The sequence below is a fragment of the Triturus cristatus genome, chromosome 4_2 (assembly GCF_964204655.1).
Source record: "Triturus cristatus chromosome 4_2, aTriCri1.1, whole genome shotgun sequence".
Lineage (NCBI taxonomy): Eukaryota > Metazoa > Chordata > Amphibia > Caudata > Salamandridae > Triturus > Triturus cristatus.
In genome coordinates, this window is record NC_140586.1 from 778,662,040 (window position 1) to 778,688,518 (window position 26,479).

The 26,479-nt window shown below is 43.9% G+C and overlaps 1 protein-coding gene across 1 annotated transcript in view; it reads left to right on the forward strand.

Moving 5' to 3' along the window:
* Positions 1–26,479, forward strand: part of LOC146835028 (cytochrome P450 4B1-like) — a 235,963-nt gene that overhangs the window by 27,552 nt on the left and 181,932 nt on the right. The window contains exon 2 of the mRNA XM_085602689.1: positions 20,256–20,400. Coding sequence (XP_085458815.1) covers positions 20,256–20,400 — 145 coding nt within the window. The remainder of the gene's footprint in view (positions 1–20,255; positions 20,401–26,479) is intronic.

The following is a 26,479-nucleotide window of genomic DNA, read 5'->3' on the forward strand; positions in this document are numbered from 1 at the left end:
ATGTACAATATTTCAAAGCATTGCATGATCAGTGATTCTAATGTAATCAAGCCAAAGTATATATACAACTGCAATTCAAACTGTATTATTACTGCAAAGTATAAGTCACTTACCTGTGCCAGGCTTGCTTGGTTCGAGAAAAATAAAACAACTAAAAGAATATTTTTATACAAACCAAATTGGTCTGAGTTCAGTCTTTGAGTGTGTGACAATCATTTGCTGATTGAGTGTGTACAACAAATACTTAATTCTACCCTCTGATAAAGCCTTACTGCTCGCCCACACTACCACAAATAGAGAGTAAGGGGCTATCTACTTTTACCTCTGCCTACCTTTGAGGTTTCACTGGACTCTGTGCACACTATACCTCACTTTGGTATAGTATATACAAAGCCAGCTTCCCACACCAATTCATGGAGTTTTTAAGTAGAGGCATATTTAAGGGGGGTGTCCCTTAATCTGGATATTGTTTTGTGCTCATTTTAAAATGTCTCTTGTGCACGCCTTTACCTCTGTTTTTCCTAATCAACAGCATCTTTACTTTCATTCTACTTTCTGGTGATCTTTTTGATTGACCTTTATAAGTATTTTTTTCTGATTTGATCCCCATTTGTTTTGGACAAATCATTGGTTATACCACTCATTTTTCCTCTCTCCCTCTGCCCCCTCAGACTCTCTCTCTACCTCTGCTTCTCCCTCTCTCTCGCCTTACTTTTAGTGGAGATACTTATATGGAGCCCCACACCACCATATAAATATTTATAGGGTGAAATGTTATGTGTGCAGTAAACATTGCTTAATGGAATATAGTTGCTGTGGAGAGGTATATTTATGTACTCTGTCTACTGCCTAAAGACATCTAGGGCCAGATTTACTAAGAATTCACTCAACTCAACTTGCTGCGAATGGAGAAAGCAGAAGTGTGCCATATTTACAAATATATGGCACATTTCTGCTGTTTCCTAGTGCTGTGACCAACACAGCCACCCTTGTGCCCTGCTACAAGGGTGCCTGTGTTACAGACAGGATTGTTTGTGAGCAAGAAGGCATACCTTTTAGGCATTTTCCTCTTTCTATGCGTACCACAGAATGCATCACACATAGAAAGAGAAAGTATTTCTCGTCATTAGTCCAGGGTCAGGGAGGCATAGCATTTTGGCACTATCCCAGGTTTGCTGATCTGGCATAGCAACAAAGTCCAGGCGTGGATGCACGGGAAACCCCAGGCTCCACCCATGTAGTGCCTATCCTAAGGAAATGTAGCGCAGAGCAAGCCACTGCATTGAAATACATGTAATTACAAAGCCGCACAAGGCCACACAAATCGGCTCTTGAGTGGCTTTGTAAATCTCAGTTAAGGACTTGCATTTCATTGAGATGATGTACGTCATCCAAGGAAAACCCAAGTTCTTCGTAAATCTGGACCCAATAATAAATGTAATGATCCAGGCAGGCACCAGCTCACTCGAGAAATAGTTTATATGAGCTAGGATGTTCAAAACCAAAGGTGAAAGGGAACATAATACTATTAATGAAATGCAAAGATCTAAATAAAATATAAGAAAAATACAAACACTGGATTTAGTGCATGTGTGACTGCTTCTGTCTGTACAAAATTAATCGCTTTTAGGTGCTTCTGCCAATATAGAGTTAAATTTCTGTGGTGGTACAAGTTGCAGGTTTGGAACTACTGAGGTATTCTTCTCCAGCAGTGAATAATCTTCTTACAACCCATATATGTGTCTCAGAACGTTTAATTTTGAATAGAAAATCTCTTTGTTCACTCAGTCCTTCATTTCTCAGGAAAACTGAACTGGGCGTTTGAAACATTTTAGTTAAGTTACCTCCGGCCAAGAGGTCGACAACAAGCCAGTCTGCATTTTTAGTCTAAAGCAGTCAGCCTGGGGGGACACAATTATAATAATCTACTGTAGGAAACCGTCTCTCTGTACAGTGTACTAAAATGAAGTTATTATGAAATTATTTTTATAAATTGGTCTTGGATTTATCCTTGATTGAGTGTTTCATGTATAGCCTCTGTGAGTACTACAAATGCTAAGCACTACCCTGGGATAAGCCTAACTGCTCGCCCACTCTACCACAAAAAGAGCATTACTATTATCTACTTTTACCTCTGTTTAGCCTTTTGGTATTTCTCTACATAGTGTACTTCATTTGATGCTAGCGCGATCACTTTCACTTTTATGGCCGCTTGGCATAGCCAATAGGTCTCGCTTTTGGGACCTTATAAGTGTTTAGTTATGCAACTGTTTCATGGCTAAACACTTATAAGGTCCCAAAGGCGAGACCTATTGGCTATGTCAATGCTTGTTATTTGTTGTATTCGTTGCCACATTTAAATGTTTTCTTGTGTGTGGTCAACGCGTACTAGATTGCATTCCTTTCCGTGTGTGGAACCCTCCCTTGGAGCATGGCCACGTTACTTCTGCCCTTCCACTGCTTCCCTCATCAGAGCCACTTTTTTCTTCTGTTTTAGCGGCCGCATCTTTAGGGTGTCTACACCCTTTAGTGGCCACTTCCTATGGGAAGAGGCACTACCCTAGCCCCGATAGGTTGTTTTTCCACTATCCCAAGATGGTGGAATTTTAGGAGAGGGTTTCACCTTGCCTTCCCTAGGGGTGGTGTAGGCTAAGTTGGAGCCCTCCTCCTAATCTAACTAATTTTTCCACCTTTCATCCCACCAAAAGTGCAGCAGGAAAGAAGGCTTGGCCTCCCCACCATCTGGAGCTTCCTGGGTTGGATTTCAAAGGTGGCATTGACTCTGAAGCATGCCGCCCAGGAAGGCCATATTGTCGTGGAGGAGGTGTGAAGCACCTCCATCCAGAACAGGCTTAGCCTGTGTCCTCTGAGAGCGCTGACTCTCACCTCATGAAATCAGAAACATGTCTGGTGGTGGCAGACTAACAAAAAACTTTCTATGACGACACCAGTGCTTGATGAGTTTTCAGTGTGAATTCATTAATAAATACAATATTGCCATCAGTGAGGATTTATTAAGACAAGATGTTTGATACCAAACAGATTAGAAATCAGTGAAGCCATCATGGAGCTATGAAATTCTTGTTGACCAGTATCCAATCCATGTACTCTTTAAGGCTTCCATGTGCACTTACAACATCTTAGAATAGACTGGATATTGTAAGGGCATATCTGCTCCTGCTTATATTCCCACATAGAATATAGTGCACCCTGTTTAGGGCTAAATGCCTCCATCTTATTCAGTGCATGGTTGGCATGGCACTTAGGGCTGTATGCCATGTCGAATCTTCGGATTTTTCTGCACCAAGACACAGAGCCTACCATGGTAGAGTGCATAGCCTTGGTGAGGGGTCCCTGGGGTAGCACAATCAGTGCTGCAGCCCAGAAGAGCCTCCTCAGTACCCATGTCCTAGATACCTGTGGTACCACGTACTAGGAACTTACAGTGGTAACTGAAGTGGTGCCAATTGTGGTATGGTTTTTGTGGAAGGAACACTGGTACTGGGAACCTGGTCAGCAGGGACCCAATATTCTTCAGTCTAAATTGCATTAAAATATCAGGCAACAAGTGGGGGGATACTGCAACACAACCTCAGTTTGCTGCATCTACCTATATTGAGAAAAGTGACAATACAAGTCAGCAAGCTATGATTTGTTGGCTGAAATAATCATAGCGCAGATCAGCTATTGTTAGATTTGGGGGTCTCTAGTTGGCAGAGGTAGGTACCTTTGACAAATAGGGACCCTTGCGTCTAGTCAGGGTAAGGGGGTACACTCCTAAAATAACCCCTGCTCACCCCCTTGGTAGCTTGGCACAAGCAGACAGGCTTATCTCAGAGGCAGTGTGTAAAGCATTTGTGAACACATACAGTAACCAAGTGACAACACTACAGATGGACACCGTTATATATAAAAAATAAGTATTCTTTATATAACTTTAACACAAGACCACAAACGACAAAAATCCACAATACTGTCCTTAAAAAGGTAGAATTAGCTTAGCTCTCTTTTAGATGTTAAAATGCAACACTTTGAGTCAATGTACCTTTGGATGCGTAACGCTATACAATGAAAGTGTTGCAAGGAAGGTGATGCGATGTTTCTCACTGCGCTTCTGTGGCGATGCGGCCCGTAATGCCGTGATGCGAGGAAGATCCGGTGCAATGAAACAAACATGGCATCTTCTTCTTGTTGCGACACGATGCGTGCACGCCCAACGACCGTGTGGCGACTCATGATTCTTCAGAGCCGTGACAGGCCCCAGCGACACACTTCTCCGATGATGCGAGACGTCTCGACTCGACGCGACAGCTGCAGCGGCGGCACCCTTGTTCAGTGATGTGACGACAGCGGCTATGGCAGCGACACTCTTCTTTGATGATGCGAGACGCTTCGGCTCGATGCGACAGCTGCAGCGGCGACGCCCTTGTTCAGTGATGCGACGACAGCGGCACGCTTCTCCAGTGATGCCAGACGCTTCGGCTCGATGCGACAGCTGCAGCGGCAACACCCTTGTTCAGGGATGCAACGGCAGCGTCTGCGGCAGTGACATGCTTCTTCTTCGTGAGTCGCGCTTCCAGCTCCTTGCGACACGCAGTCCCTCAGAAGGACCCAATACAGCTGCAGGCACTTTCAAAGAACTCTGAGGAGCTGGTGGTTGAAGTCAGTTGTCCCTGAGACTTCAGCAGGAGGCAAGCTCTTTTCTCAAGCCCTTGGAAATCCTTCACAAGTCGAATAAAGTACATACAAAGTTCCTTTATCCTTTCTTTGGCAGTCAGGCAACCCCTGCAGGCCAATCCCCCAAGCAGCACTTCAGCTTAGGGATAGTCTCTCCTCAGTCTCTCTGGTTACTCTCCTCAGCAAAGGTTTCTTCTTGTTTCCCAAAGTGATCTAAAGTTCTTGGGTTTGGGTCCCAATATTTATACCCAGTTTCTCTTTGTTCTCTGAAGGCAGAGAGGCCTTTGCCTAGTCCAAACCAGTTCTGGTCATTCCTGGAGCACTTTTTTGACAAGGCTCCTTCTTTCCTTTCAGAGTGCAGGGCAGAGACATCAGGAGGTGGATCCAGCATTGTGGAGGGAAGGCACAGCCCTATTCAGGTCCCAGGTGCAACTCCTCCCACCCATCTAGATGCAGATCTCTCTATTCAGCCTTGTGCTGACTCACCCTGTCTCCTGGAATCCCCCAACCCCTGTCACTCAAACTCCAGACAAGGAATACACAACCTAGCAGAGGCAGGTTTGGATGGTTAGACAAGAAAATACCTACTTTCTAAAAGTGGTATTTTCAAACACAGAATGTTAAAACCAACTTCACTAAAAGATGTATTTTATCATTCTGAGTTCAGGCATGCTAAACTCTAAGTTCTACCATGTTCCCTGATTCCGTTAGGATTATAAGATGTAATAATCAAACTGCCCATTCTTGCCTATGGGGAACAGGTAGGCTTGCAATAGTGAAAAAATAATGGCTGTAATTCATTATTAGGACATGCCATACACACCAGGGCTTGTCCTACCTTATACTTACAATGCACCCTGCCCTTGGGCCTACCATAGGGGTGTCTGATATGAAGAAAAGGGAAGGTTTAGGGACTGGCAAGTGGGTGCACTTGCCCAGTCAGCATGGCAATACCAGACTGCACACATTCTCTGCAATGGCAAGCCTTAGACACACTTGAAATGAATGAAATGAAATGAAAATTGGTTTTTGTAGAGCGCATATTTGCCATGGCGTCTTAGCGCTTACTGCCATTAAATTAAAACAAGAGAAACTTAAGATATTGCGGGGATACATGTGAATAACCAAGTTTTTAATCCCTTTCTAAACTGTAGCAAATCACTTTGCATTCTAAGATGCAGAGGCATAGTATTCCAAAACTTAGGGGCCAGATGTCGAAAACTTCTGCCACCCCACTTCAGCGTCCTTACTTTTGGAACCACAAGCAGGTGGGCTGACGCAAAATGCACACTTCTCAGTGGGGTGTACCGTTTGCAGTATTGACCTATCTGCGAAGGTCCCAACCTATGCAAACTCTTATGTAACACACACATTGACTTAAATTGAATCCTAGTGAATATGGGTAACCAATGTAGTTGTTCTCGAGTAATTTGGCTAATGGAACTAAATTTAGGTAAATCCAGTAGTAGCCGGGCCGCCACATTCTGCAGGGTCTGGAGTTTTTGGATCACACTTTTTTTTGCTCCAATATAGAGTGAATTGCAATAATCCGTTTTTGACAGGATCAGTGCCGTTACAACCATTTTCCTCAAAGGCATAGGAATAAAAGGAAGAATTTTCCTAAGAATTTTAAGAGTATAGAAACAGGAGGAGGTAATACTATTTACCTGATCAGTTAAGGAAAGATGGTCTTCAATGAGGACTCCAAGGTTTTTTACCTTCTTTACCGGCTGGGGGCATGGTCCTGCTGTTTCGGGCCACCAATTTAAGTTCCAAAGAGATGTGTCCCCTCCAAACATAACTACTTCCGTCTTCCCGGTGTTCAATTTTAAACAATTATTCTGCATCCAGCAAATAATCAAACTCATGCAGAGCTTAAAACGCTCCGCCACAGTCGCTGGATTTGTGGCTAAAGAGATGATACTTTGTGTATCATCTGCGTAACAAATGGCCTTGAAACCGAAGGAGTGAATAAGTTTAGCCAGAGGGGAGACGTATATATTAAATAGGGTGGGTGAGAGTGCCGATCCCTGAGGCACCCCACATGGCATTACAAAGTGAGAGGATGTATGCTCATCTAGAGCCACAGCTTGCTTCCTGTTATTCAAATAGGAACGAAGAACATCTGCGGCTTTATCCTTTATCCCTATATCCGCCAAACGCTGAAGGAGTATGTGATGATCCACCGTATCAAACGCGGCGGATAGATCAAGCATTACCAGTATAGCCTTTCCACCCTGGTCTAGTTGTAATCGTAGACTTTCAGTGGTTGCAATTAATGCAGATTCAGTACTATGCTGTGGCCTAAAGCCATGTTGTGCTATATCTAATATATTGTTAAGTTCTATAAAGGACCGGAGTTCCTCATTTAGTACCTTTTCGAGAACTTTAGATGGAAATTGTAGACTAGTAATGGGACGATAGTTGGCTACTTCAAGGGGATCAAGAGTAGGTTTTTTAAAAATAGGTCTAATCAAGGAATTTTTCCATTCCACTGGGAAATACCCAGATGTAAGAATATTGTTCAAGAGGGGTGTCAAGATTTTTGCTGTGGTGTGGGGGACCATATGAAGAACCATGTGGAGAAGTGTGGCTCAATGGTTAGGGTGGCAGACCCTGATGCAGAGGTCTGGCCCGGGACCAGGGTTCAATTCCCGCCTCGGCGGGTCTAAGGCTCATAATTCCTCGGACCTGATTTCTCGCCTCGGTGCCTATTCTAATCATGGGTCCCATGCTGCAACTCTGGGCAATAGCTTGCTTAATCTCCACAACGGCCCCAACAGCGCTGGGATGCCTAGCTTCACCCTGGGGATGCCCAGGAGTGGACATTTCACAAGGAAAAGCCAGGAAGGGTTCTCTAGTGGTATGAGTACAGCGCTGGGACACCCCGAAATGGGGTAGCTGTGCACTATATAAGTACAAACACATTTACATAACAGGACATGGATCCAGGGAAGAGCCTGATTTAATTTCCAGGATAGCTTTCTCAACTCTATCCTGTGTGAGGGAGGAGAAGTTTCTTAACAAGACTTTTATGTCAGATTCATCCATCTTGGACTCGGCTTGACTGATATCATTGCCAACAGTGGAGAATTCTTCATAGACTTTTGACCACTTTTTCATAAAAGAATTTGGCAAGTTTAGTTGTCTTTACTGACTTTACATTACCAAAAGTGGCCAATTTAGTAACTGTTGAATAATTCACCGGAAATATTTTTTGCGGCCATAATTTTCTCTGCAAAGTATCTGGATTTTGCCTCAAATATGGCTTCTTTGTATACTGTTAGTGCCTCTCTATAGCGTATTTTATCGAGCTCTGAGAATCCCTTCCTCCATTCTTTGGCTCTGCAAATTTGTTTTAAATTTTTTAGGTCGGGATTATACCAAGGGGCCGAAGTCCGTTTAGTAATTGCCCGTGTCCGAGTTTCCGGGCCTAGCCTTTGAACCGCTTGTTCAATCCATTGGTAATAAAGTGCTGCTGCTTGATCCGAATCAGTGTCAGTGTCAAAAGCCATTTCGGGTTTTTGTGGAAGCAAACTGGCTTCAAGATCGGGACTATTTATTTGTTTCCAGGCACATGAGACCCTGTTCTCTTTGGCCCTACAGTTCTGTCTTGGAGTCCTTTTATAGAAACTTAAAAAAAGACGGCACTATGATCGGTCCAAGGCAGAAATAATGTTTTAATAAATTTTGTCTGATAGTGGTTTGTAAAAATGCCATCCAGGGTGTGGTTTGCCGTATGTGTATGGCTGGTGACAATTTGCTTCAGACTTAAACTAAGGAATCTATCCAATAGCTCCTTAGTATCTGCGTTATCTGATGCTTCTAAGTGAAAATTGAAATCCCCGTGCACTGAAAAATTAGATTGTTCCATACATGATTCCATTACCCTCATAATGGCTTCAGTGAACATATTCCTGGGCCTGGGTGGCCTATAAACTAAAAGTCTGTTAAAGACGTCCGTGTTTGAGACTTTAAAACTGAAAAGAATAGCCTCCTCTTTAAATTGAGGTATAGCTGAGAAAGTAGCTTTGAGATGGGAGCGGTACACAGTAGCCACCCCTCCCCCCTTTTACCTATCCTATCAATTCTAAATAAGTCGTAGCCCAAGGGTATCGCCACATTTAGGTCAGGTTCAGAAGCGCTGTGAGTCCAAGTCTCAGTGAGAAACATTATGTCCGGCATATGAAGTTCTAAAAAATCAGCAAATTCATAGCTGTGCTTGGGGAGGGATCTTACATTCAGAAGGACAGCCATCAAGGTACGCTTATTACCTAAATGTTTCTCGGACTGAATATGACCAACCTTTTTTTGCAGATGAGGAGCGTGACATCTATTCCTCAAGACAAAATGACATGTTGGACAGCAAACATCCTGAGACAGGCTGCTTCTGTGGGTGGCACAACCAGTGCTGCAAGCCCACTAGCAGCATTTGGATTGCCAGCCTTGGGCACTCCTGGTGCACTGTACTAGGGTCTGACAAGTAAACCAAATCAGACAATCATGGAATCACTAATCCATACATCAATTTACAATAGGGAGAGCATGTGCACTTTAGCACTGATCAGCAGTGGTAAAGTGCCAAGAGTCATAAAACCAACAAAAACAGGTCGGACAAAATCCAGGAGGAAGGCAAAAAGTTCAGGGATGACCCTGCAAAAAGGGCCAAGGCCAACAGCTATGTTAAACTAGTTAGATGAGGAATTGTATAGTTCACAGTTTTCTTCCACCCACTGCAGTACAATGCGTCATGAGGGTTGGCTACAAGCCCCGACATATGAGTATATTTTACATATAATTTCAGTAAAACCTTAAGGTCTTGTCTAACACCAGAATAAAAAAGGAAACTCATGTTTCAGTCTTCAGTTTAAAGACTTACCTCAGTATCCCAACGCTGCTCCTTTCCCAGCTCCAAATTGTCTTACATGGGCATTAAAGCTTCCATCCGTGAGCCAAGTCTTCTATAAGGAGAACACACCTCACTGCTGAATACCAAAGGCAGTTGAACACAGCCTTGCACTAAGAAATGTTCTATATCAATTTTACTAGCCAAATTACTACGGTTAAATTTCGCCACCTCGGCCCATTTAGTATTATGTGATTATTGTATCAAGCTTTATGGGCCTTTCTAATCCTAAGTCTTCCAAGTTTGTGCTACAAAACCCTTTGGCGAATGGAACAACAACATATCTTTCTGTATCGAACTATGGCCTTCCTCTCCAAAAACCATACAGCAACATTTTCATCCTGGTTACTATGCTGAGGTCTAAAATCACTTTGATAGGTATCGGATCTTGCTGCATAAGGCAATCAATAAGTCTAAATTTTATTAAGTTAGATGGCAATTTATAGTCGTTTTATAATCGCACTGAGTCCTATATCAGGAAATAATCCCATCTTGTTTTGAACACTTCACAAAAATATTAGATATAGTATACCTGCCCACCACGATGGGTCTAGTAAAACCATGGAAGTAGGAATTGCATCAGGACACACCACCCATTGGCGTTCATCTCTAACAATTGCCTTCTTGATATTTGACTTGGAAAGGGTTGCAGTGAACTTGGGGCCCATTACAAATGGGCTTACACCCCCTGCCACTGTAGTCCCAGCATAAACCAGCTTGGTAACTAGGCTGAACAAATTCTAAGATGCACATGTACAATTTTACAGAAAGCTGACACACATGCACAGGGAAAGTGTCCTTATTAAAAATTCAGTGATGCAAATGCACATTGTCCTTAGTGGGGAGCCGTTGATGGCCACATTACTCTTAGGAAAGTCGGGGATGTACATGTGCAGTATCTTTAGTACAGACACAAGGGTACGCATCCACAGTCTCCTCAGTACGCATGCAAAGCTGCATGTGCATGGAGTCCATAGAGAAACTCATGGACTCGCAGGCACATGGATTACCTATATAAATGCATTGTGGCCCAGGTTCATTGTACAAATCTAACACTTTTTCACCTGTTCTTGATATATAATTTAAAAAAATGTTTTTTACCAAGTACAAGAAATCCACATTCAGAGTAATGGCATCGTAAACACATTCAGAGGCCAAATTGTGTTGATATGTATTTTACAATGTACAGCCATGCTCTGCTCTCCCTCATTGATGATCTATTAATAATCAGTCATATCTGCACACCCTTTTCTAGGTTGTGGGAACTTTCAGACAGATTAGTTACCCTCTCAACGGTGCTTTGCACCCACAACAAATATGGCCTCGTAACTGCTCTCTCTTCTCAAGAAATTGAAACCGTTCCTCCTAGAAAGCAACTTCAGAACTGATGTTCGAGCTCTCACACACTCACATCTGGATCAATCAATCAGAGGCTTTTAAAGCGCTCTACTCACCGGTGAGGGTCTCAAGATGCTGGGGGGGAGAGGGGTTGCAGCTCCGGGTCAGCTAAAAAGCCAGGTCTTGAGGCTCTTCCTGAAGGTGTGCACAGTAGGGGAGCGTCTGATGTTGACTGGGAGCTTGTTCCAGGCCTTGGCTGCAATGTAAGAGAAGGCTCTTCCCCCTGCTCTGGTTCTGTAGATGCGTGGGGTTTCTGCTAGGGCGAGGTTGGCGGAGCTGAGGTATCTTTTGGGTACGTGGAAAGAGACTCTTTCGTTTAGGTATTTGGGTCCGATGTTGTGGAGGGATGTAGGTGTGGCTGAGTAGCATGAAGGTGACTCTCATCTCGTTGGGGAGCCAGTAGAGGTCTCGCAAGTTTTGGGTGATGTTGTGGAGTGCCGAGGAAGAGTCTGGTCACGGTGTTCTGGATGGTCTGCAGTTTGTGTTGCAGGGATTTGTTGATTCCAGCGTAGAGGGCGTTTCAGTAGTCCAGTCTGCTAGTTATGAGTGCATGAGTCATCGTCTTTCTGGCTTCGGTGGAGATCCACTTGAGGGTCTTGCTGAGTAAGCAGAGGGTGTTGAAGCAGGTGGAGGCGACGGCGTTGAACTGGCATTTCATTGTGAGGGAGGAGTCTAGAATGATGCCGAGGTTCCGGGCGTGGTCCCTCAGGGTGGGTGGGTTTCGGAGGGCAGAGGGCCTCTGGGTGCTGTCCCAAGCGGTGGGGAAGGGACCAAGGACGAGGACCTCTGTCTTCCCTGAGATGAGCTTTAGGCAGTTGCTCCTAATCCAGGCTGCGACATCTTTAATTCCTTCCTGGAAGCTGAGTCTGATGTCATGGGGTTCTTTGTGAGGGAGAGGATGAGCTGGATGGGGGAAACGCAGTGCTTTGTGGACTCTCAGATTCCATACTTACAACCATTATTGGCATTCTACATGCTGCAGCATGCCTCATCTATGGCCAGAAGAAAAATAATTACATGATCCCATCCTGAAGGAACTGCACTAGTTCATGCTGCTGGTCGTACCATCTTCAAGATCAGCTGCGTTATTTACAAAGTCATTGCAACGAGCACCCTTGCCTGTCTTGTTGACAAGCTCACCATCTCGAGCGGTTCTTTGCATGCTCGCATCAATGACTCCAACAGACTGGAAACAACGTAGTGTTAGAAAACAAAAAACAATAGCACATTTATTCCATCTATTCACCATAAGACCCGTATCAATATTGCCTCAACCCTTATCCAAATTTGGAAAAATGTGCCTCTTGTAAAGAACACTGCATCTCAATGCAGAAGCACTCTAACACTCCCATCACTAATTGACTGTAGACCTTTGACTATATACAGCACTTTCAGCTAGGTTTGTGCTACACAAATAACACATACATTACATTCACACACATTTGTAGTCTGCATACCCCAAGACGTGCTCTGCACTATCTCTACTATGCACTTTACTAAGTCTGGCATGCACTGCAATCCCTCAACTATGTTCTGCACACGCTTGATAATTATTTCCAGAACCTCATTCATTCTTCTTTTTTCGCTGCAGACTCTGTCTGTGGGTACCTACATTTAATGAGCTACTTCACTTCGTTACTAAACTCTCCCCACTCACTGACTGGTTCATTGAAAGGATGAGGGCAGTACATGTAAATTCTGACTGGAGACTAGAAGGTTTTATGTCTGACCTGAGAATCTAGGACCATTACTTAATGTTCAAAGTACAGCAGATTCTGTCCCCACACAACATACTATTTTTTTGGTTAGTAACACATTTAGTATATAGATGTAAAATCATTACAATACTTTAAAAAGACATTTGATACACCTAATGCCTGTAATTGTGCTTCAAATTGTCTTCAGTCAGCCAACCATACATATTATACAATTTTAAGTATTTAATCTCATAGAAACAACTACTTTTCAAAATGCCAATATAAGATGTATCTCTTCTACATAAAATTGTGATATTAAGTTACGAATCCTCACTTATTATGACTACACTTAAAAATGATTTTTGCCTTTCATATTGTACTAATTGAAAATGTAATCAACACATAGCTTGTTTCAGTCCGAGTTAGTGGCTTTGTGTAACTTAAACTTCACCAATTCCAACTCTGCTGGATTGAAAAAAACTGAGGAAAACAAAAAAGTGATGGATGGAATGCTTGAATTAATTTCCGCCACTGATAATTACTCCGGGCCACGCTTTAGTCCAACCTTCATTTTGCCACCATGCCACCTAAAACAAGAACCAGACACATGAAAATCAACATTGTTCCCGCTCTGATAGGACCCATTCAGCCCAAACTGCCAGACCATGGACCCTCTGAATGGGTACCTGGCAGCAAACTTTATTACTCTATTGGCCTCACCTATGGAGCAAAGATCAGCAGCCCCCATGCTCGTTCTACAGAAGCATTTTCTTTCTTTTTTTCACAGAGTTTTATATAGTGCGAACCTGACCAAAGGTATCTGGTATCAGAGCGCTTTACATAGCACCAGTTGCATTACATGAGGACACATTCATTTTTTTTAGGCACGGGGAGATTAAGTGATTTGTCCAGAATCACAGGATGTTCAGCATCAATGCCGAGACTCTAACCCAGTTCCCCAGATTTGAGGTCGACCGCCATAGCCGGTAGGCCAACTCCTCTTCCCTTATTAAAGGTCAGCATGAAGGAATTACGCCTAAATTGATGCAAGTAAAAGCCGGTCACACAATGCAAATGTGGTCAATCATCTCTCGAAGTGTCTCTAATGATAGGACTGTCACATATTTTCTTTTAATTTGCGCCTGTGCTCATTCAGATAGCAGTGTTGCTGTGTTAAAAATGAGGACACACTGACAGTCCTTCATGCCTTTGCAGTGAGATTGCAATTTGAATAAGACTGAATGGCCAATTTTATAGGTCTCTGTGGTGTCTCTAACATATTGCTTCGTTTCTCAGTCTGTTCTTACTTAAAAGACAGCTCTCCGGTTATTGTTTGATTTTAGTTAATATCCCTCCACCCATTAATACTTTGATACAAACATTTGGCAGGCTGGTGAAACTACAACCCTTTGGTTGTGTCATTTAGGAAGCCTGAGTCTGCTTTGGCACATAGCATTAAATTAGGCAAAAGGTGCTGATCGGCCAAGGCCGGAAGAGTGGTTAAACCCAGTTCTAAGCATATCCATCTTTTGGGATTGGTAGATGCAAATTCAGCAAGGTATGTATGCATTGGGTACTCTATAAATCTAATTTCAAACTGAACTTTACTAGTTCTAGGATCCATACAGGACACATGAGTAAACCTTGCTGTTGAGTGGGGTGAATTGTTCACCTATAGCTCTCAGCCTACAGTTTGTCACCAAGTTGATGAAAGGTGGAATACTGCTCGAGACACTTTTAAATTAGATTTTACTGTAAAGGCCAACAAATTGATAGTCTTTGAGTTGCTTGATTTTTGTGTTAGAAACCAAGTAATTCTTTTTTTTTTGTAAATTAATTCTTTCATTTTTCATCTGCCTCACGCCATAACTTTTTTTTTGGGCAGAGTGCTGATCAGAAAGTTGTTATGAATGTCAGCTTGTAATTTGGTCAAAAGTCTTTGAAGACCATTTAATCTTGCAGGAAATAACACCAAATCATCCTCGTGTGTCAGGATATTTATTTTCATATTGTCTGATTGAGCTCTCTGCTTTTTGTAACCTTGTTGGATTATCTGCTGTATAAAGACAGACGCGTAGTGGAACAAGAATACAATCCTGTATCTGGCTGTTTCCTGTGTATAGCTTTTTGACTATGATATTGGTCAGTTTTACATTAACCTAGTTATCATTATGGAGATCCACAATGAAATTTAAAATGGCAGGTCCATCCCCGAAAAGTTTAAGATTGTGCAACAGCTTGCCTTGTAAATCATCACACAGTGGTCTATGCATCAAGCAAAGAGCTACTTTTTTGGGCTAAGTGAGTGTTATGTCAATATCAAAGAACAAAGCCTGACCTAGAAGTACTTTTAGAGATTCCTATGTCCCTGAGAAAGAGTAAAAGCAAGGATATCTGTGGGCTACCTGCAGAGGAAGGAGCCAATGTTTTCTATAATGATGTTTGAAGCTGAGTTTTACCTGCTCCCAGAAGCAGCCTCAGGGCGCACATGCCTATGTTATGAAAGAAACAGAGTTCGTGATCGGTAAAGGCTTGTCTGAGTAACTCGCTTATCAGGTTCTTCTTGATCCCTATATGAGCAGTGATGTTTGCCAGATCTGCAGGTCGCTGACCCAGAGAGTCCCACATGTTTGAAAGCAGGTGACCTCTGGGGCATTTCTTCTTCTTCTATTTTTTTCTCCATTATTTTTTATTGTTTGCCTTTTGCAATTTTACACTATGTATTTGATAGAACTATATCCTGCAACCAACAAGCAAAAAGCATCATGTTAAAACTTTAGTTTAAAATCCTGTTTACAAGACCCAACGGTTTAGTTTTTCACAATGTCACAGTTGCCAGTGGAATAGTTATTCTGGACGAAAGCATGGTATGGTGGCAGTTTTCCAACTTTCTATTTGTTTCTTTTAAGTCTGGGGAGGCGGGCACTCCACTAATAGCCAGGTTGGTACATGCACTGCTACTGGACAGACACCGGGTGGACTTCTGTCTCATAATCGAGAGATTCAGCATCGGATGTATGACGTTACAACGCATGCTGTTACAACGCATGCTGTTACAACGCATGCTGTTACAACGAAAGTTTTACAACGCGAGTGCATTGACAACGCAGGACATTACAACGCAAGTCTTTACATCGACTTGCACTAGATGGCGTGCTAACATTAAAAAAGTGTAATTTACTATTCCAACTCCAGTCCACGTAACAGTAGGGAAGGTGTTGGGATAGTAAACTACACTATTTTTAATGTTAGCACGCCATCTAGTGCAAGTCGATGTAAAGACTTGCGTTGTAATGTCCTGCGTTGTCAATGCACTCGCGTTGTAACAGTTTCGTTGTAATGGTAGTGCGTTGTAAAAGTTGCGTTGTAAAGGTTGTTCCCCTTCAGCATCATCTGCACAGAGAGCAAATAATGTGCATTTCACAGAAGATGCAGGTTTTATGAACCACAACCTACACTTGATTGTACAGCAGGGGCACCAGTTATGAGGCCTAATTTGGAGGCGGCTGGAGGATGCCAGATAAGGCTAGGTATTGTGTTTATGCAGGATGGCTCGGGCAAGATACAAGCTATGAGTTTTGCTTTGGGTAGGAGTTAGGAGAGTGCACCAGTCCTGAAATTTCATTCGGGGACAAGGTGCAAATGTGTTTTTAGATAATCAGAGTAAGAGAACTGAGAATTATTTTGTCCATATCTGTGTGCTTTTGTGTTAGCAGGGTACTGTTCCCACTTAAAAGGTCCTCGCCGGGCAGTGTGTGTGCTGCCACCACTCAGTTCCTGTCTTCTGTCCCCTGTTTCTGTTCCTTGTCCCGATACACAGAGGACTATCAGTCATTCCCCAATCCCCCTTGAAGTTGTCCCTGGTGCCCCAGCTGCCCTCACCTGCCAGAGGTGCATTGCCTGGCTCCCTTCGCCCTCTTAATACACTTTCCCCTCGTGTTCTGGTCCTGGATGTCCTGCACTAAGACATACGTTGCACAGTCTTGCCGGGGTTTTGCATACACATATCGTGTGAAGCCAGCCTCGTTGGCGATACTTGAGTTTGCTGAAGTGAACGAACACTTTCCAATAATAGGTACGGTATAACTAAAGCCTTTCACACCCTAATGGTAGCCCTATAGTTGTGAAGGTGAGTGGGTAAATAAAAAGGGTGTTAAATTGTAGCAGGATCCTAGAGGTTTGAATAAAGCCCTTGCTGTCTGTTCAGTTGTTTCAAGATGTATTTTTGAATCTACCCTTTTGTTATGAGATTGTCAGTTTTCTGCATAGTTATATTGCACTCCAAATAATTAGATTCCCCAGTGCCGATATAACCCTTAAGTGCTGCATCTGGGGCAGGCTGCGGACCCCCCAGGGGTAAATCGTGCCAATCGCTGAGGCGGCGGATACCTGCGGTGTAGATAGTAGATTTGAGGACGTTTGAATCTGGCATTGCTTGCTACTTCACAGACCTGTGTGAACGCTCTTATCCATTTGACCTCTGTAAGTGGAGTTGGTAGGTCCACTTTCTACCTGTCTCTAACTGCAGATGTCTCAAAAGTGATCTGCCTTTCGGGCTTTATATAAATGTGAAATTAACCTTCTAATGGAGCCTGGGCCAACGAGCAAGGCCACCTTGCAGGACTCTGCCGATTCGCCTGGAAACGAAGTCCACATATCGCGAACCATGCTTGCTATTTTTGCATACTGCAGTAACTGGCCGTCTGGCACTTGAAGCCATTTCCTTGCCTTGTCAACTGTTAAAAATATTCAATTTGCACGCATGTCTCTAGCCGTCATGCAACCCTCTTCCTACCACTTTGTGATATCCATAACTGACTGGGTTTGGCAGAAACCCTGTAGCCACTGTAGGGGGAGCGTATTGGTGTATGGGGCTCTTCAAATAACCAGGGTGACTGCTTATTCCCATGGATCTGCTACCTGTTGGACCACATGCTGGCAGTCCCCAGGGGTCTAGGAACCCATCATGAGGTATCCTTGGAGTTCCATTCTGTTGCTTCGATTCACCAGTAATTCCTTCTCCATATTTCGGCCTTCAGCGTACCACTGCGTCACATACTGCAACAGTCTTGCAAGATAGTAGATGCTAAAGTCTGGGAGAGCCAGTACCCCCAATTGTGTGTCTAGCTTGAGGATGTCAAGTTTTACCCGGCTGCGTCCTCTAACCCATAATAATGAGATTAGGAGACTATTCATGGTGTCAAATGTGGGTTTCAATATTTTGCAGAATGAGTTTTTGAGTGCATAATTGCACCATGGGAGCATTACCATCCTCGCCATGGCTACCCTTCCAATGACCGAAAGGGGAAGTCTGTTCCAGAATCTGATTGACTCTCTGAGGCCCTAAACAACTTTTCCAACATCAGCGCTTACTGCGCTTCCGGCCGATGGGCCACCTCCATACCTAGATAGCTAAAATGGTCGCTCTCCCAGCTGAATCCAACCTCTGGGAGGTCCGATGCTGCCTCCCTCGCAAGGGCGGCTAACGGGAGGCAACTGACTTCTGACAGTTGACGCGCAAGACGGACGTCGATCCAAAAGAATTTAGAATATCCCCGAGCATTGGGTTTGCCTCCCCTGGCTGGTGGAAATGTAGGAGTGCATTGTCCTCATATAACGAGATTACATGAGTACGGCCGTCTATGAGAATACCCCACTGGAGCATATCTCATCGTAGCCTAATCGCCAGTGGCTCCATCGCCAGGGCAAATAGAAGCGGGGACAATGGCACCCTTGTTGTGTGCCCCTCTCGATGGATAATGTGACCGATATCAGACCACCACTCCGTACCCAAGCACTTTGCTGGTTATAGAGGAGACAAATTCAGGATATATATTCGTTACCCAGCCCCATTCTCCTTAGGCCCTCCCACAAGTACTCCCACGGTAGGGTGTCGAACACCTTCTCAGTATCCAAGGCGACTACTGACACCCATATCTTGCTGTCTGCTACTGACTGTAATACATGTGAGAGAGTGTTGTATGTTCATATGTGTTCCTCTTCCTGGCAATAACCCACACTTGTCCTCATGAACCAGATAGGTCACCACCTTACTTAGGCGTGTTGCCAGGACCTTAGCAAGTAACTTTACATCAACATGGAGCCCGGTTCACAAAATTCTTTGCCCGGTTTCGGGATCATGACAATCTGTGCCTCTCTCATAGATTGGAGAAAAGCTCCCACACACTTGGATTTCCAGCAAGCGGGGGAGTAGGAGATCGGTGTATGTCTGGTAGAATTCCACTGGTATGCTAATGCTGCATGTTATACCTAATATCTGGAAAGGGTCAGAACTACAACACCCAGTATGTACAGCAGAATGTGGTTTTGCCGACCTTGCTCAGGAGAGAGTTAGTAATATGATAATACACTACAGATGATGCAAGGCCATAGAAAAGTTGCAGCTGTGCTGTCATTAGGACTTTGTGGTCCTATTAGGGTTCAGGTGTATAGCTTTAAACATTCGATCCCATGCTCACACCTAACAATAGGCTGTTTTTCATGTGATTAATGCCAGCCTACGATCATCGACTTTGACATCAGAGAGGAGTTGGCAGAGGGTCGCAAAATTGAGCCTGAACTCCCATTACACCTGAAGGATGATGCCTCCAAGCAGTGGCCTCCCCTTGAAGCGTTTGGGGCCCCTGAAGGGTTGGGCCGAAGAACATGAAGACTCATAAATGGGCCTGTAGAAACAAGCGGTTCATCCTCCTGGTCATTATAAAAATGTTTTCAGTTTTTTTTAAAAAAGAGAGTCAATAGTTCTATTTGATGGAGATGAAGTTGTGTGTGTGTATTGCCAGGGTGTATGTTGATCGACTGAGGGAGGATGCTCCTATTGGGTACGCCTAAACTGCGAGTTGACAGACGCGGGAATGGGCAGCGGTGTGACGGGAGGAGACAGTGAATGCGTAGTAGACGGGATGGGCGGGAGGGTTTAGTGATAAGGCTGGAACACTGTGCCAGACGGGCGGGCTGTGAGGGGTACGTGGGTATCCCTGCTTAACGATTGCTCGCTACCATAAGGTATGGGGCGGACACGGCCCTGGCTGGCGCCGCGACCTTGCTCGGGGTTTTTCTCAGTTCATGATTGTAGCAACGCCGCCGGTCCCCCGGGATGTCGGCTAAACGGCTGTGTATGGGTGACATCAACTTCCCGCGCGCGGAGTGGAACCTTTGCGCTGAAATGTGCCGGAAAGGCGATCCTATTTGTAATGTTCCTCTATGTTAATAAAGGTTTTTGAAACGTAAAAAAAAAAAAAAATGGAGATGAAGTTTATACAACCTCATAATAACATGGAACCATACAGCACAAATAACATTTTCCAGTCTGGTGCAGATGGGGTTATATTTGCTGGCATTTAAAAATGGAGTAGTGTTTTTTTTGTTCTTCTTCTTTATTATTTATTTTATTCCTTTGTCTTTCTCTTTGAAAACCATTGAAAAGAATGGACCCACGAATGCATTGAGAGCTTTAGGAGACAGGATAGGATGACATTGATGGAGATGTTAACATGGTGCAATAATCTGTGTATATTCTGGGAGAATTGATTTATTCTGTTCTTTCAAATCTGCAGTTTAAACAAGATGGAGCAGAACTGGCCAAGTTGGTGTCCTGGACACACAGATACAATTATGGATTTCCCATGTGGATGGGAAATTTCTTCGCATCTTTGGTCATCAATCACCCTGAATATGCAAAAGTTGTCTTTGGCAGAGGAGGTGGGTAATCGTAGATTTACTCTTTTTTCACATTAGGAAGATATTGGGGTTAAAAAAGACTTTGTGTTTTGTATTTGCCCTTTTTAATTGTTGGTTAATTCTTTGGATCTCCATGCATCAGGTAACGGAGAACTGCCATTGACTTGGCATCCTGTTTTTGAGGAATGGACCTTAGTTCATGCATTCCTCATTTACAGTGATCAGACCGCTGAAAGCCTGTACCTAGCAAGGACTTGAGTGCACATTGAATTTCTTGATTTTAACTGTTCACACTTGATAAACAAGTTGGGGGTGGTGGAGGGATATGGGCATGGCAAAAGACTGAAGAAATAAGAAAAAAACAATCATTGGCAAAGCCAAGAAAATGGGTTCCATGTTCAATTATAAGCCAGACTCATTGACATTGCTTTTCCTGATTCTTGTTTTTGCTAGAAAAGGGGGACAGTTAATCTTGGCAGCTACTTTTAAACATGTGTCCTGTAGTCACTTACTTCTTAAACAGCTGTTCATGTGATATTCTACCAAGAAAATTAATGAAAAATGACACAGCACACAAAATCAATCCCAAAGGAGGGACTCTGGGCTTTTTGGACAGGTCCAGCATACGTGACCAAACGTAGTAAAGATACAGAAAGTATGCTGTTCCTAATTACAAGACAAGGGAAAACTAGGGGAAATGGTTTTGCATGGTCATGAGATGTAGGAGGACGGGGATTCCTTCTCTTGGAATTTGGGGCCCTCACACACCCAGCTGGGTGTAATGCTTCATCACAGGGCTGCTGCTCGTCATGTCGGCACTGCAATACCTGACGGGCTCTGTATGAGCGGAGATCTTTTATTCCAATATGCCGTTTGGTGCCGTGGTGGTGAGGGGCCTAACCAGTGTAGAGAGTGAGGGGAGGTGTGTAGGTGTGTAACTTGAAGGAAGTTAAAACGGATTTGGAATTACCAACGAAAATAATTTTAATCAATAGTTCTCCCAACCTGATTAGAAGAAACAAAGGCGCATGTCTGAGGTTATGTCTCAGGTAGGGCGCTCTATTGTGTGGTCAACACATTTCTCGCCTAGTAGTCAATTGATCTTGTGGCGATTTGTCAGGACCTTATAAAATCAAATCGATCTAAACATGGGTGGTTACATGGTGTAATCTACCTCTTTAAACCAGCCTAACACATACTATGTGTAGTACCTGATAGAACATGACCAACCTGGTGAAGGAATAAAAACAAATTTTAAGATCTGAGACTTCAGTATAAACAAAACTCTCGTGTTCCCTGTGTGACAAGCTCACAGCACACAGTGGTGATGGCTAAAATCATACACAACGGGAGTGCCGTGTGGGTGACTCTCACAGACCTTTTATCATGAAAATTACACAGGCACATATGGTGGAACACCACCATGGTTGCAAAAAGAAATGATGAACTCACCCTTGTCGGGTTTCCCATTTTACTTCATCAATACCCGGCAGGTATCACACAAGGAATTTCCCCTATGTACTGTGTGGCTTGTAGGTTAAATGAAAAGGAGATTAGAGCACAAAACGTTATGTAAACTGGCTCGCCGTTGCACAGATCATGGTGTGGTCAAATAGACATGAGCTGGGTGTAAAACTTGTTTGCTAAAAATTGCTGTTTGTGCTGTCAGGACAGGTATTTGTGTAAATGCCACATGTCAGATTACAATAGTCTAGAAACATTTGGTCTGTGGCGGAGCCACCAAAGATTGTTTGGTGTGGTACAACAACTGTATAGATAATGGGTCCCCGCTAGGTAAAAAAGCTCTTGTTGTTTCGGTAAACTGTGCATAATGAAAACCAAACTGTCGTAAGATGAGCTTGTGTGTTGCAGAGTAACTAAGAAAACCACAACATTAAGGAGAATTCCGAACGCTCTGGGCAAAGTGTACCCTGAGAAGTACAGCGTTATTGGACACAAGGTACTCACGTTTGCTGAATCAGCAACAGGCTCTCTGACCTACCTACTTCTACCAGGATCAAGAGGTACTGGGAAGGATTGAGGACCTGTTTCAATACTGGAAGTTACTCAGCCTGAATTGGCAGGAAGCTCCCAGTTGACTCACAGTCCTCACTAGACCGCTCAACTCATAGGAGGGAAACCAGTATTCAGTGGGGGCCATCTTTGATGACTTGATATCCTGATTATGGGAACCCCCATATTGGAGTGGGTTAGTGCTTCTCTGGAGTTGCTATTATGCTCCAACTAAGTCTAGTGGCGATAACTTACGTGTTACCCTATATTTAATTAAAAGGGAGTTGCAATCCGTTAGCCAAGCCATATTTAAAGAGGTTAGGTAAAATGATAACAGAGTGCACTCGGTATATGATAAACCTCCAAGGTGTCATAAGGAATCATGGTGATCTCCGTGGTTGAGGGGGGATATCTAACCCTCGCTCATACATGCTAAGATGTTAGTGTGCATATTGTGAAGTGAATGAGGATTCTGCATTATTGGCATATGGGAGTGTCCAGTATTAGGTGTACTCCAAGGAATTTCCTCATTCAATTCTTGTGTATTGATTGACAGACGGTAAACTCATTTCTGTTCTTTCATAAACATGGCCCCCTTACTAATCTTGGGATGTGCCTCTAGTATTACCCATCATAGGGAGTCGGGTGAATGCTGCAGTAGGATAAAATGTGTACACATTTTCGTGTTAAGTTTATGACACCGGAAATTACTGGGGTGTTCCGTTATGGGTGTTTTCACAGGTCTGGTGGTCATACCTATATACATCAGGTCACATGGGTAGGTAATCATATAGCTAGAATTGGATGTATTGCAGTTTGTGTGAGCGCGTACTTCCCATGTGAAGGCACTTCGGTAAATGGACATACTGTGCAGGTCCTGCGAGGTAAATGGCCCTGAACTGGCGGCAATTCCCACAATTGTCGTTGTAAAGTCCCTTTCTGTGGCTTAGGTCTCGTATGTATAAGCATATCTTTTTATTTTATTTTTTGTGCACTTAAATGCAAATCTGGGAATGTCAATCTCCAGGGACCCTGTTTTCAATATACCCCGATGTTTTTTGATCACGTTCCTGATTCTGTTGGAATCAGGTGTATAGGTGGTTACACATGTGAGTGTCTGTTTTTTCTTTCTCTCTAGGTTCGAGTAGAGCCTCTGAGTTATTATTCCTAGCTCTTTTTTTGGAGAGTGCAATGTTGCATTGTGGGTATTCATGTCTGCTCAAATTGTTAGCCAGCAGATCTGCTTCAGTTTTATAGTCCTCTAAGCTGCTACAATTTCTTTGCAGCCTCAAAAATTGACCAAAAGGCAGGTTCTCCTTTAATGCTCGTGGATGATAGCTACTAAACAACAACAGCCTATTGCGGTCTGTAGGTTTTCTATAGATAGTTGTGCTTAGGTTTCCATCTTCAAGTTTAATGGTGAGGTCAAGGAAAGGGATCTCAGAGTGAGATATAGAACTGGTAAACCTCAGGTAGGGGTTCAAGGTATTAATCCAGTTGCAGAATTCTTCGCAGGTCCTCAAGTCACCTGACCAAAAAATGACAATATCATCAACAAACCTCTTCCGCAGGAGAAGATTAGTGCGGTAGGGGTTTGAGTCATTGAAAATCGAACTCTCTTCAAAATCTGCCATGTATAAACAGGCTACACTCGGGGCAAAAGTTCTACCCATGGATGTACCCTGGGTTTGGTGGTAAAGTTGGCTTTGAACTCCAAAAAGTTTTCAGTGAGCGCGAGTGTTGCACATTCAAGGGCAAAGCTGCCTGGAGTGGAAGAGTCCCAGTTAGTTCTGTTGAAGACCTCCTCTATCGCACCCAAGGGGACTCCCTGGGGGATGTTGTATAGAGGGCCTCCACATCAAGGGTAACCAACAGGTTGATGTCATTAGTCTGTTGAATCTCTGTAATAAGGCATAAAACGTCAGCCATATCCTTCAAGAAGGAGGGGGTTTGTTTGACTAGTGGCTGTAGAAAATGGTCAAAAAATGTGGACAATGGTTTGAGTAGTGAGTCAATTTTTCGAGAATATAGGCCTGCCCGGGACATGTGAGGTGCATTTGTGTATTTTCAGTAAGATGTAAAAATAGGGCACTTTAGGATCTTTTGTAATAAGAAAGTCTGCCTCCTTTTTGCTCAACCAACCCTGGCTTTCTGCTGTAAAGCTAACAACAAAGAGAGACAAAAGGGGCTTTGAAGGTCCAGCATACGTGCCCTGATACTAATAACAAAGAAAGGAGTATGCAGTTCCTAAGGAGGCTGACAGTGGCTGTTGAGTGTATGCAAAAACTGGCTACCAAGAAGGAGGATGGGGAATCCCTCCTTTCGGAATTAGGGCCCTCACACACCAAGCCCGCTGGGTGTCATGCTTCATCATTGGGCATGCTCCTCGTCGGGTCGGCGCTGCAATACCCAACCGGCACCCTCAGTGAGGGCTCTTTGGCGGAGATCTTTTTTCCTTGCCCTATGGTGAGTGTGTGTGAGGGACCCTAAAGTGTAGAAGTGTTGTGTTGTAATTTCTAAAAAGACCAAGTGAGTTAAAACGGGGAGAGGGAGGATCAGGGCAACTAATTTAATAATCCTGTCTCCCAACCTGATTAAAAGGAGTGATGGCGACTGTCTATAGTTATGTTAGAGGCAGTTGCTCTATGCTTCATTTCGGTCAACATGTGTCTTGCCCTTGTTGACCCAAGAAGGATCAGGCGGCAATTCTTCAGGACCTAATAAGGAAGTTGGAATCTACACTAAGTGGCTGATAATGAGGTCTAATAACCTAGGTATTACCAGTCTGATAGCACCAGTGGCGTGTGATGTCCATGGGTGCGGTAGACAATCTAAAATAAAAGAACACAAATATAAAAACAAACAGTTACTCACAACATGACTAATCATATGAGGATTGTCTACTAGCCAAAGCATGTCAATGGCATCCATAAGCTTTACCATTGAATATAGTACGAGCTTCATATGGAATATCTAGCATTACATGTGCAATAGTGACTTGTATTTACAACGCATGTGGTACACTCAAATTCGTTAAAAAGGCACTGTGGCAGCGGAGCAATAGAATGAAGTAAGGTCAAAAGCTAGTCACAATTAGTATCGGATGCGGCCACTCACCTATAATTTATTCAAGACTGGCCACATCGGGTAGCGGCATCAAATGGACATGTTCATTCAACGTGTGTCCTGGAAAGGGGAGAGGGTGTGTAAGGGGATCCAAGGTAAGTATAAACCTTGTCTAGAGACCTTGTTGGGATGAAGGTAGACCCAACGTTAGGTTATAGCATGTGTGGGGCGTCACACTCGAGATCAGCGGATCGTGCAGTGCACCACCAAAGGGTCAGTGCACCATGGTCCCAAATGCTAGCAGGTCAGCGCAAGGGCGTGGTCCAGGCGGTGTAGGATCCTTAAGGGGTCCATCGCTACACTCCGACCCACAGTCCCAGCGCCGTGTCCGCCAGTAAATGAGACTCCTGGAGCACGTTGCCCTCAGTTAGTACGCTGCCGTTTCCCTAAAACGTAGGTAACCCTGCCGTCATCAGCGAGGTGTTTGCTGCTAAACACCTTAAGCGTTGGTGGGTCTTACATTGGTAGTAGCATCGGAGATAGTCAAGTGGTCATTACTCACAATAACTCGCGCCCACTCGGCGGAGGACCTAACCTGCAGTGCCGGTTCCGGAAAGGTAATTGCAAGCCCGGTTCCGGCTGCTGATATCCCAGCGGAAATGGCGCGCAATTAGGAGCGTCAGCAACGTGGCGAGAGAAGTGGAGTGCTAACCAACTAACTTCTTTAGGAGTTCGCGTGGCGGCCATGTTGGAGGCGGAAAGAAGCTCGCAATTTGGAGCGCCATCTTGGAGTGATACTAAGGTGTTCGCATGTCAATATATCAGGGATGGAATGTCATGTCGCACTGCAAAGTCATAATATTGCCAAGGCCACTTTAGACTAACATAGTGCCAACCATGGAAAAGCTCCTTCCTGTGGGGGCTCGGGAAGTCTTGCATGCGGTTCGCAAACTGATGATCTAGTTGTGCTTGTTAGTTACTCCTGCTATATGGGTGCAGTATGCACTCGTACTATGTCGGG